Source organism: Mauremys reevesii, linkage group 9 (assembly GCF_016161935.1).
Source record: "Mauremys reevesii isolate NIE-2019 linkage group 9, ASM1616193v1, whole genome shotgun sequence".
In the NCBI taxonomy this organism is placed as follows: Eukaryota; Metazoa; Chordata; order Testudines; family Geoemydidae; genus Mauremys; species Mauremys reevesii.
Genome location: NC_052631.1, coordinates 55,469,018 through 55,481,978, shown reverse-complemented (window position 1 = coordinate 55,481,978; position 12,961 = coordinate 55,469,018). Strand labels below are relative to the sequence as shown.

General features: G+C 46.9%; 1 protein-coding gene across 5 annotated transcripts in view; it reads right to left on the bottom strand.

Annotated features, from left to right (window-relative positions):
* Nucleotides 1-12,961, bottom strand: part of LOC120372363 (high density lipoprotein binding protein) — a 94,992-nt gene that overhangs the window by 4,912 nt on the left and 77,119 nt on the right. For all 5 annotated transcript variants that reach the window (XR_005584923.1, XM_039489398.1, XM_039489399.1 and 2 more), the window contains exons 23-27: nucleotides 9,456-9,590; nucleotides 8,101-8,244; nucleotides 7,633-7,818; nucleotides 4,983-5,099; nucleotides 4,232-4,360 (exon numbers count right to left, since the gene is read on the bottom strand). Coding sequence is in view for 4 of the 5 variants with exons in the window: in XM_039489398.1 (XP_039345332.1) it covers nucleotides 4,232-4,360; nucleotides 4,983-5,099; nucleotides 7,633-7,818; nucleotides 8,101-8,244; nucleotides 9,456-9,590 (711 nt within the window). In the remaining variant the exon portion in view is untranslated. The remainder of the gene's footprint in view (nucleotides 1-4,231; nucleotides 4,361-4,982; nucleotides 5,100-7,632; nucleotides 7,819-8,100; nucleotides 8,245-9,455; nucleotides 9,591-12,961) is intronic.

The window sequence follows — 12,961 nt, the reverse complement described above, 5'->3', positions numbered from 1 at the left end:
TTCCAGTTTGAATTAATCCTTCTTAAACATGGGAGACCAGAATTGCACAGTATTCCAGATAAGGTCTCTCCAGTGCCTTGTATAACAGTACTAACACTTCCTTATCTGTACTGATGCATCCCAAGACCGCATTAGCTTTTTTCATGGCCATATCACATTCGTAGCTCATTGTCATCCTGTCATCAACCAACATTCCGAGGTCCTTCTCTTCCTCTGTTACTTACAACTGATGTGTCCCCAGTTTATATCAATAATTCTTGTTATTAATCCCTAAATGCATAACCTTGCACTTTTTGCTATTAAATTTCATCCTATTACTATTACTCCAGTTTACAAGGTCATCCAGATCTTCCTATATGATATCCCGGTTCTTCTCTATATTGGCAATACCTCCCAGCTTTGTGTCATCCACAAACTTTATTAGCGCATTCCCACTTTTTGTGCCAAGGTTAGTAATAAAAAGATTAAATAAGATTGGTCCCAAAACCGATCCCTGAGGAACTCCACTAATAACCTCCCTCCAGCCTGACAGTTCACCTTTCAGTACGACCCGTTGTAGTCTCCCCTTTAACCAGTTCCTTATCCACCTTTCAATTTTCATATTGATCCTCATCTTTTCCAATTTAGCTAATAATTCCCCATGTGGAACCGTATCAAATGACTTTCTGAAATCGAGGTAAGTTAGATCCACTGCATTTCCTTTGTCTAAAAAAACAAAACAAACAACAACAACAACAAAAAAAAAACACACAAAAAAAATCTGTTACCTTCTCAAAGAAGGAGATCAGGTTGGTTTGGCACAATCTACTGTTTGTAAACCATGTTGTATTTTGTCCCAGTTACATTGACCTTAATGTCCTTAACTACTTTCTCCTTCACAATTTTTTCCAAGACCTTGCATGCTACAGATGTCAAACTAACAGGCCTATAGTTGCCCGGATCACTTTCTCCCCCCCGCCTTCTTAAAGATAGGAACTATGTTAGCAATTCTCCAGTCATATGTTACAACCCCTGAGTTTACAGATTCATTAAAAATTCTTGCTAATGGGCTTGCAATTTCATCTACCAGCTCCTTTAATATTCTTGGATGAAGATTATCTGGGCCCCTCCAATTTAGTCCCATTAAGCTGCTCGAGTTAGGCTTCTACCTTGGATGTGGTAATATCTACCTCCATATCCTCATTCCCATTTATCATCCTACCATTATCCCTAAGCTCCTCATTAAAGACTGAGGCAAAGTATTTGTTTAGATATTGGGCCATGCCTAGATTATCCTTAACCTCCACTCCATCATCAGTGTTTAGCGGTCCCACTTCTTTCTTTCTTTGTTTTCTTTTGATATGGCTATAGAACCTTTTACTATTGGTTTTAATTCCCTTTGCAAGGTCCAACTCTACATGGCTTTTGACCTCTCTCACTTTATCCCTAACATGTTCTGACCTCAATAAGGTAGCTTTCCTTGCTGATCACTCCCATCTTCCACTCCTTGTAGGCTTTCTGCTTTTTCTTAATCACCTCTCTGAGATGCTTGCTCATCCAGCTTGGTCTACAACTCCTGCCTATGAATTTCCCCCACTTTCTTGGGATGCAGGCTTCTGATAGTTTCTGCAACTTTGACTTGAAGTAATTCCAGGCCTCCTCCGCCTTTAGATCCCCAAGTTCTTCAATCCAATCTACTTCCCTAACTAATTCCTTAACTTTTTAAAGTTAGCTCTTTTGAAATCAAAAACCCTAGTCAGATCTATTGTTGTTTATCCTTCCATTTAGTTTAAACTGAATTAGCTCATGATCGCTCAAACCAAGGTTGTCCCCTACAACCATTTCTTCTATGAGGTCCTCACTACTCACCAAAACCAAATCTAAAATGGCATCCGCTCTTGTTGGTTCTTCAACTACTTGGTGAAGGAATCCATCAGCTATCACATCCAGAAAAGTCTGAGCCCTATTATTATTACTAGCACTTGTCCTCCAGTCTATAATCAGGGAAGTTGAAGTCTCCCATGATCTTCTGGAAAGTTCCACATAGAAAAACAAAGATGCCTGGAGGCTGGACCTCACTTGCCCTTGCCTGTCCTTTTCACTGGCTGCAGATACGATTAGTGTCCCTGGGGGTGGATGGGTATACAAATACTTGAATGCATTAGCGGGGACACAATATTTCTTTTCTGCCCACTTGGAGGTGGGCAGGATAAAAGATGGGATTTGTCACAAAGCCTTGGCTATCTTCAAAATCCCCTCATGTACCAGCAATGTGAGCCGTGATGGGGCTGCTGCTGTCAGAATGTTGAACAAGTTGCCCGACTGGTCCACCAGTTCCTCCACTTCCAAGCCCAAGTCGAAGCCACCCTTCTAAGCAGGGCTTTGTGCTCTTTAAAGTCCTCGTGGGGACTGACATGCGAGGGCCATGCTACTGCCTCATCTGATGAGGATGATGATTGCACCACTGAGGGAGGGCCTGGGGCATTATCCCCTATAGGGGAAGGCTCCCTTGGAGTGGGCACATGCTTCTCTACCCCAGCACTGGAGTCCGCACCACACACTGGAGTCTGGTATGGTTGTTGCAGGGGGTTGCTTCTCTGAAGCAGCAAGGGAGGAATGGTGCGAGAAGGGCATCAGCATCACCAGCATGCCCCATGCATTCCAATAGGGCTGGCCACTGACCCTGCTACCATACCGGCACTGTGGGAGCAGAGATGGTCTCCAGTGCTCACAAGATTTGCTGCTGCCACGGTGAGGGGCTAAAGGCCCACTCTGACCTAGACTAGTCCCCTTCCAGTGACCAAGGTGGGACTGTAGACACTTGTGTCTGGTGGCTGACGGTAGGCACCAGGGAACTGTGCCTCAAGTAAGGTGATCAGTGCCTCTGAGGACTGGTGCCGGAGGCATGGAGTCCAGTGCCGGGAAGGTGAGATGTCCCGTACCAGCGGAGACCTGTGCCGGGACATCGGCTGGTGCAAATACAATCGGTGCTGGGTGTATGGAGACCAATGCCTCACTACAGGTCTTCTGTGCCGGTGGAGACCAGGACTGCGGTGATGGCGAATTGCTAGGTTGCTGAGTCAGGGACCGCGGTAGTGGAATGCTGCCTCTGCTCCGGGGAGGGACGGTGTTCAACTGCCCCCTGAGGTGGTCTCATAGCTGGCTTGCCCTGAGAGCGGGGAGCCTTAGCCACCTCCAATATGCTGGAAGGACTCTCTGGTCCCTAGCTCCCTGGAGGGCCTCAGATGTTGAAGATACAACCAGGTGCCAGGGTCCGTACTGCTTCCAGGAGTGGGATTCCTGCATGGGGGTTCCTGGGAGCTCCAGCCTGAGAGGTACCCATTGAGGCTCCGGAGTGGGCAGACAGTCCTGTCCCTCCTTGCGTGATGCCAGGGAGCCTCACTTTTTCAGGTACTTCTTGGACACCGGCAAAGGGGAGCAGTGCCGGGCAGAGCTCAGTGTGGGGCAGAACGCTGTCCACCGACGCCGAGGGGCTAGGCGCAGAGTTGAAGCAGGAAGGCTCTAATGCTGAAGTGCAACCTCCATAAGAAGGGTCCTTAGACAAATTTCCCGCTCCCTTTGAGTTCTGGGTCAAAATTTCTTGCAAATTTGATACTTCTCCTTTACGTGCGACTCTCCCAAGCACTTCAGGCAGCGGCTATGAGGGTCGCTAACAGGCACAGGCCTATTGCAGGCTGAACAAGGCTTGAAACCCAGGGACAGAACAAGGAGTAATGGTCTCAAGTTGCAGTGGGGGAGGTTTAGGTTGGATAGTAGGAAAAAAAATTTTCCACTAGGAGGGTAGTGAAGCACTGGAATGGGTTACCTAGGGAAGTGGTGGAATCTCCTTCCTTAAAGGTTAAGGTCAGGCTTGACAAAGCCCTGGTTGGGATGATTTAGTTGGGGATTGGTCCTGCTTTGAGCAGGGGGTTGGACTCCCTCCTGAGGTCCCTTCCAACCCTGATATTCTATGATCTATGAGCATGGCACTCCAGAGGGCACCACAGCCGGCCCTACAGATACTGCTAAGGCAAAAAATTCCAACGTCTGTGCACATGGGCACGCACACACCTAGCATGGAATCAACATGAGCAAGCACTCAAAGAAGAACAGGCATTGGTCCCTCAAAGGTCCCACAATGAACAGGGAGATGACCCTTCTGTTCACATCCTGGCCATGCAGAGTCCATGGCACAGGAACAGTCTCTAGAAAGAGGAACCTCTGGAGGTGCAATAGCAGAAGCAGCACTCACCTTCTCATTGTTGCCAGCTGCCCAGGGGGCGTCTCTCACCACAAATCCCTTGGATGGGGCCTTGGACTCCTCATGTGCAGAGGGTTTCATGTACACCTGCATCGCCTCATTGTCCACCACATCAGCCAGCTGCAGACAGAGGGCAGCACAGGGAGAGTGGTTCTCTTTGTATGGTGATGTTCCTTGTGTTCCCTACTTGGTCAATGAAGTCTCCCTTCCCGCACAGCGTCAAACAGCAATTGCTGCCAGTAGCAGCCTAAGACTAGCATGTTGCACCCCTCAGGCAGGCAGATGACATCCATCTGACTGGCCGCTCTAGTCACTCATTTACCCCTCCTCACTTCAGTGGCACGGGGCAGTGGCCACATCGGCTGCCTTGACACTGCTTCACAAGCCAACACCTACTTGGGGCTCTAATGTCTAGGGGACAGTTGCACAGAACAGCTGAAATTGCCATGAGCACAGTGTGAGAGAGATGGAAGGGAGGAGGAAAACGCTACCTTCCTCTGCCCACAAGTGGCAGGAGCCAGACAGATCTGGACAGTGATCATTATCATACAACAGTACACCCATATTAGAGATGCCCCGTAAGTTTCCACAGCTGCTCGCTGAGCTCCCTGCACACACACAGCAGGGACTTGTAGTTTTTAGGCCTATACTCTCCACTAACAAGGAAGTTCACTGGGCTGTTTATGCTACAGACCAGAGCCATTCTTCCGGCCTTCACGTCCCTGCCTCCTCCACTACTCACATATTCCTCCTCCAAATTCAGGATATGATCTATTGCTTCCTCGACGTTATCAGGGAGCCCGGTCACAGTCACACAGTTGGGGTCAGACGCGCCACTCTGGGGGAAGCGGATATCCACCTGGAATGCAAGGCACAGCAGAGGGTTTTAAATGTGCACCAGCCCTGCTCAGCTGGCTCATCATTCTGGAGGTCCATGGCTAGGCTGCAGTGATGACCCCACAGGCGCTCACAATCAGAGGGCTCATTTGCACTGGACCATACCAAGCCCCATTGGGGAGTGTGTGGTTTCCAGTACAAGGGAGCACCGAGCTGCAGCCCATACACAGCAGGAAGCCTCATTCCCAGCAGAATGGAGTCTGCTCAACTTGGGACCAGGGGGATCTGACCCTTCTCCAGCCACTGCTGCCATTCGCTCAGCACCCCACAGCTTTGTAGTGTTGTGTATCCCAGAGCCCAGCAGGGCAGGGCTGAGCTGGCTCTACCACCAGCACCTGTCCTGGGCAGAGTACCCACTTCTGCAGAGTGCTTAGATCTCTGGCAGCCAGAATGCAGGCGATCGCTCCCACTGCCATCATAACCCGCCATGCTTTAGCAGTCGCTATGATGGTGGGAGTTCTAACCACTACATCCTCAGCTATCACCTCCTCTGTCAAACCACTGCTAGTGCCGCCTCACGACACTAGACTGCTGGCAAAAACCAAAGGGTTCTAGGGAGCTTCCAGGATTCGCCAGCAGCCCTCAGCTTGTTTTAGACGCTCTAGAGCCCCAGGGACAGAGTGGTGCTCAAGATGCCAGAATTTCCTCTTCAAAGAGGAGATTTCCAGCCTTCCCAATTTCCAAGAGACAGAAGGAAAGTGCAGGTCTTCAGCCTGGCACAGACTCAGAGGTCTGAGCTCCCCCCAGGGTTATCAGTGGGTTGTTCATGGCAAAGCTAAAAGACAAACGCAGTGTCAATTACGTTCATTATTTCACTGCTGATCATTTCAAGAGAGACAGACACTGCTAAGGCCTTTCTTCCAAGAACCCAAACAATCCTACTCCAGCCTGAGACAGGTGTGTGGCCTGTTGCTTTAGGCACTGCTGGGAGGTAATCCAATATTATAGTGAAGCTGTCTAGAACAGAAGCGTCTCCCACGTATTGTGAGGGACCCAAAAAACCCAAGCTGCTCCCTACTCAGCTCCCCCTGCTCACAAACAGCTTCCATAAAGCAGCTGTGTTTTCAACAGGAAAATCTAAACCCACTGAAAGTGTTAAAGATGTAAGGGCACCACAAACACTGAATCCAACAGCAAATTCAATACAGATCGTATGGGACTCTTTGGTTTTTTGTTTATCAAAAGCTGCCAGATTCCCTAGTGGTCTCACAGAGCTGAGTACCCAGGGCCCTGGGAATGTCAAATGCCCCTCAGAGAGGTGCCTAAATGATAGCAAAGGTTCCTCATGGGCTCCAAGCAGGGGTACCAGGAGGCCAGGGCCCCATCACTTTTAAAAGCCATAAGGGTGAGTGTGGTGGGGGAGAAAGAGGAGTGAGAGCAGGGAGCGGGGCCTCGGGGGAAGGGACAGTGTGAGATCAGGGCCTCGGGGATAAAGGGGCAGCCCTCGGTTCAGACACCACTGGGCCCCCTTAAACACTTTTAGGAAGCTTCTCACCCCGGCTCCATAATCAGTGACAGGGGAGCAGATAAAGCTGTTCCCTCTCACTGGGAGGAGCCATTAAGCTCAGGTCTGAAAGTGTGAAATGATCAGACCACTGAGATTGTGATGGACAGGTGCCACTGGCAGAGGCACCTGAAGAACAGTTGTGGCTTAGCCCTGGGAACGGCACAGAGGGATCACACAGAAGCAGGTCTGGCAGATTAAATCCACCCAGGCCACAGACACTCAGCATACATCTACACTGCAACTGACCATCTGCAGCTGGCCCATGTCAGCCGACCGGAGTCCAGGATGCAGGGCTATACAATTGCAATGTAGCTGTTTGGGCTCAGGCTGGAGCCAGGGCCCACCAACCTGAGCATCTACCCTGCAGTTAAACAGCTCTGTAGCCCCAGCCAGCTGACGGTCCAGCTGCAGGTGTTCAACTGCAGTGCAGACACAGCCTAAGGGCTCAGTGGAGTTCTCTCTCAGCCTGTGTATGGAACACTGAAGTCATGTGTCCCACCCTGGGAAGAGCTCCAGAAACCAACTGGGACTCAGACACCCTGGGTCACCATTTCCAGAGATCCCATTTTGCTCAAGGTGCCGGGGAGGGCAGGGAAGGGAGACAAGCAGGCTGCTTCAACCCATTCCCAGTTGTGGTGTCCAATCAACTATGCTGTGTGGTCCATCTACGCCCTGGCATGCAGCCCTGGCTCAGACTAGAGTAAGCACAGGAAGAGAGCAAGGCCTGTGCAGTTAGACAGACTGGGACCTTGCCTCCCATCACCTGATTCCTATGTCCATCTCCGTCTCAATCAAGCCCACAGAGAGATTCCCTGTAACACATCAGCACTGTCATCCCTTCAGCCTTTGCAGCCCAGGTCAGAATTGTGCAGAGGGCAGAAAGCATGGGCATCAAGGGCCCCAGAGTCCTGGGTTTGAAGTAGTTCAAGCTATCCCAACCATTGTACAGAAGCCCCTGCAATGGATCCAGCATACTCTCTGTGCCCACCTTGAACTCATCCATGATTTTGCGGATGGCTTTGCCCCGTGCTCCAATGATGCGGGCATGAACACGATGGTCCAACATCACATCCTCAGAGACCATCTGCTCCAGCTCACCCACAATCTTCATGATGGCGTCTCGGGCTGCCTCAGTGTTCTTCTCATAGCCAGTTATGGTGATCTGATCCTGGGACTAGGAAAGCAGGTTGGGGGGGGGAAGTTAGAATGGAGTTGCTAGGAGCAAACCCATCCTGGACCTGTTAGGGAGAAGTCTGACTGGAAGGCAACACTACAGGAGACTCTGGGCTGGAAACCAAGTGTAGTGTCAGACTGGCCTGCCAGGGACAGACTTGGGGTGTTTTTTCTTTGATCAGCATTTTGCAGTGAGCAGCTGCTGGAAATGTCATGTGTGCTCTACTCAGAGCCCAGAGCCTCTATTGTGCCCCAGAAGGTTTTATCCCACTCCAGTCCTCACCTGGTTTTCATCATCCTTATCCGGAAACTGGATGTTGACCTCATGCTCTGTGCGGATCTGGGTGATCACTGCCCCCTTCCTTCCAATAATTTTAGGGTGGTATTTGGGGTCCACAGTGACAGTCAGCTTGAAGCTTCGCAAGGCCTGTAATGAGAAGGGAGACCCTCTTGAGTGCTATAGCAGAGTATACACCAAGGTTTGACCAATTAAATCCATTCCTGTCTATGTCAAACTTCTACCTCCATCTCTCAAGTATCCCGCCTGTAAGGGGACACCACACATTTAGGCAGATTCTGGGGGCGTTTTTTGCTTTCCTGTGACATGCCCCAGGTTGTCCCACAGTGACTGCTCTGGGTGGAACTACCTGAACATATTTGTATGATTGTCGAGCCAAAGTAGCTGTGTGCACGTCTGCCACTGGCCTGTGCTTCTGCTGAGCCTCTGCTCATTTACCCATAGCTCCCTGCTCATGACAGCTCCTCGTTGTTCTGTCCTGGGGACTGTAGAGAGGGAACCCAACAGAGCAGAGGAGCCAGGGAGGATGACCAAATTGCCACACTTCACATAAAGAAGGTAGAGAATGGGGACTCAGAAGTATTCCTCACAGAGCGATGATTAAAAGCTATTGGGGAGCGCTGAGACACAAGCCACTGGCCAAACTAGTTACTGTATGCCTGGTTTCACTGCAGAAAGATTGCCCCATTCCAAATGCCTCGCCTATTTGTTTAAACTAGGATAAAAAACTGGACAACCCGATCACTACCTTTTCCATCAGCTCACACTGCACAGCTGGGCTATTTTTAATTAAAAAGATAAAGTGGATTCTAATTACATTTGAGTAACACACAAAGTGGAGTGGCCTCTTACCATCAGGTTAGTAGCTAACGGGGCTGTAACTACTCTGCTTACAGTGCAGCAACTTGGGTTATGGGAGCTTGTAACTCAGCCTTCAAGTTCACTTGAGGCAGAGGCAAACAAGCCTTCATAACTCTAAATTCCTCACTGTAAGCCAAGGCAGCTGCCTCCAATAGTGCTGCAAAGCCCAATCCATATGAGCTTCCACTTCTCTGCCAGCTAGGTGAATGTTGCTCATTTTCACCTTACTGCCCAGGTTCAGAGGGCGGCGCCCAGCTGTCAGGGGGGGGGTCTGAAAGGCTGATCTCATGTGCCTACCTTATAAGCTCAGATGTCAGGCCAAATACACACTATTTACAAGAATGCATTCTGCCTCTATACATCCTCTGATATCTCCGACTCCTTTACACAAAAGCTACAACACTTGGGGTGGGGGTTAGAGGGCTGGTTCTCCTAGGAGCAAGAGGGACAAGGGAGCAGGCTGTGGCACTAGGGCTTACCCGATCTTCTTGCTCAGCCTGCAGTTCCTTCACTCTCTCCAGCAGCCCGGCCTTCGCGCGGTCCAAGTTTGTAGCGAGCCCAGTGATACTGATGACATCAGACCGAAGCTCAGGGGCAGGGACTTGGATGTTCACCTAAATGACAAACACTTATGGTCACTTTGGGCCAATGGACCCTACCCTATAGCCAGTCCACATGCCACCTTTTCATTGCTGGGGGAAGAACCTGAGGTTGCAGCTCCACTGCCACGGCCACCACCACCAAGGAATCAAAGCAAACTTAATTCATCACTGTGTGACTAGTTCTTGACTGTGCAACTGGTATGCGGTAGCTCTTGCACCAAACTAGGGAGGTTTGGGAAAGGTTTGAGCAGCATGGCCCTGTGGCTACCATACACATAGGAATAGCCAGTATGGATCAAGACATAAGTCCACCTAGTCCAGTATCTGTCTGACACTGGTTAGTACCAATTGCTTCAGAAGAGCCCTGCAATAGGCAGATGTGGAATAACCTGCCTCCAGGGCATCAGCCAGGAGGCTGCAGAAATCAAACACTGGTGCCAGTCTATTCCAGGTGAATTCTAACTGCATCTCATGGACTTTAATGCCAGAAGGGACCATCATGATCATCAAGTCTGACCTCCTGCACATTGAGGTTCCATGACCTGCACTCACCCACTCCTGTAATCAGGGTGGATTTGATTTAAAATCAAATTGATTTAAATCACAATTAAATCTAGTCTTCCTGTCTAGTGATTTAATCAGGGATTTCTACATAAAAGTGCATTCTTGTTGGTTGTTATAACCTTAATACACATTCTTCACAACTCAGAGATAGATGTAGATTACATTTTTAGAAGGTACACACTATACATTTTTAAGTGATTTATTTCTAAAAACTTTTCAGATTAGTTTTACAGCTATATCAGAAAATGAATGATTGTCTGGTTATTTCATTTACCAAAGGTAATTGAAGCAGATATTTATGAAGTCAGTGAGAGGTGAACTATCTCCAATTCAACAGGTTAATCATTAATATTTGGAGGATTTTCTTGCCATGCTGTATTAGGAGGAGACCACCACCATGCAGACATTTAAATTGTTTTATTTAAATAAAACATTATATATTCTGGATTTTTTTCTTCAATAGCAAACATATTTTAACACAACAAGCATATGAATTTTTTAATTTAGTTAAACATTCAAGTTTTTTAAAAATCAGGTTTGTTTTTGTTAAAACTGTTTTTAACTAAAATAGTTAATTAAATGTTTTTTTAAAAGAAAACAAAAAAAGTTAAATCAACTATGTCAGCCAGCTCAACATGAGAAACTTAAAATATTGGCTTCTGCAGCTAACTCAGTCATCTTCACCTTCATTTTCCTGTTTGTTCATAATCTGGAAAAGAAAAACAAGCTTTCCTGCTTTTTCAGGTCCCAAACGATTTCTCAGTTTGGAATGTATTAGTCCAAAGGAAGAAAATATTCTTTCTACACCGGCAGAAGAAGTTACTGTTTAACTGCTGTTAAAAGTGAGATCATCATTTCCACAGTCTCTGAATCCAAGTTCTTAAGTCACTGGTGTGACTTTCTTTAAAACATCAGCAAACATATATTTCTTGAATGGTTCACCCTTAGCTCTGAAGTTTATTATAGTTGGCATTATGGAGGGATGATTGCTGGATGTCCATGTCAGAGCCAACTCCTCTTCTTCAGCAGTTAAGGTTTGACCCTGGTACCGAATATTTGCAAGAAAATGAGCTGGAGATGGTGCTTGTCCCATTCGTTTTTTAATGCTTGTAATTTAACTCGGTCATTGCATATTTCTCTTTTTAAGATCTCACTCAGTTCCTTCCAAATTTCAAGAGCTTCAGCAATAAAACAGCTATTTCCCTGAATTTTGTTCAAGGCTACAGAAATAGGCTTCAGGGTACTCAACATGTTTTCAACATTTCTCTTAAGTCCAATGTTGAGAACTTTGGCTGCGACAGTGCCATCTATTTTTTCACAATTTTGTTCAGTCATCAGATTAGGCCAGTTCTTGATATAGGGCTCAAAACAGTCCACTACTGAGTTCCATCACACATCTTGTGGGAGAGTTTGCTTGGTTCCTCCCACTTTTTTCTGAGCAGCTACTGCAAAGCGGTTGTTACAGAAGTATTTTGCAATATCACCATTACCCTTTATTTCTGGAACACTGAAGTCTTTGGCTAGGAGGTGCATCAAATGAGCACTGCAACTGTATGTTTATTAGCTTGGGGGACTCTCCACTCTTTTCTAAATAATTTCTTCTCTTCTTGAATACATTTGCAGCATTATCTGGGAGGGATAGCTCAGTGGTTTGAGCATTGGCCTGCTAAACCCAGGGTTGTGAGTTCAAACCTTGAAGGGGCCATTTAGAGATCTTGGGCAAAAATCAGTACTTGGTCCTGTTAGTGAAGGCAGGGGGCTGGACTCAATGACCTTTCGGGGTCCTTTCCAGCTCTATGAGATAGGTATATCTCCATATATTATTAGTTATCTGTGACCAAGCTGCGTACTAGACATTTGAATTTTTTTCCCTACAGTTCGTTACAGCTTTCACTGCTACTTCTTGTAAGTATTCTGCTGTCTGTGCATTTCCTGATGTATCAATTGTTTCTGAAAGGAAGACATTCCCTTCTGTTGTCACACAAGCACATACAACAGGATCATTATGGACACTGCTCCGCCCATCAAGACTCAGGTTAATAATTTCACCCTCTAGACCTTTCACACACTGCTCAATTTCTCTTTCATACACTTTATCCAGCAATTTGCCTGCGACGTCTGCTCTGTTGGGTGGACTGTATCCTGGTCTTAATGACTGAACCATGTTAATGAAGTGTAGGTTCTCAATCATACGGAAAGGAGAGTTTGTTGCATAAACAAACTGGGCAATTTTCTCATCTATTACTTCTTTTTGTAATATGCTGGTTCTTAACACAAACTTATCTATGGTTGTTTCTGGATAATGGAGATTTTTCTTCTTTTTGCTACAGGTGATATACTGTGGCTATGTGACATACATGATGTGACTGAAACACTATCATTGGCAGATAACTCTGCAACTATAGAAAATGACGGTGATCTTGAAGGTGGATAGTCTTCATAATCCTGTACGTTGAGGATGGATTCTCCTAAACAAAATAAGTCAATGCAGTTATTTAATTATTACCACCATACTGCTCATTTAGTATTACTCATTGCATTCACCGACACTCAGTATTACTTTAAAAGGTGAAATTGTAAAAGGAAGATCTGCCTATTTCAGTTATTTTTTAATCACAACTGCATCTAAAATGATAGTACCATAAAGTAACAACTATATTTTTTTCCTCAAACATGATAATTCAAGAATAGTCCAGAAGGAAGACAGGCAGTCCTAAAGAAAGAAGTATGAAATAAAAGAAGTTGACCAACCTGAAGATCCTGCATGTTCAGACATGTTTCTTTCATCATCAACGCAGCTTCTTCCTGAGAAGGAACAC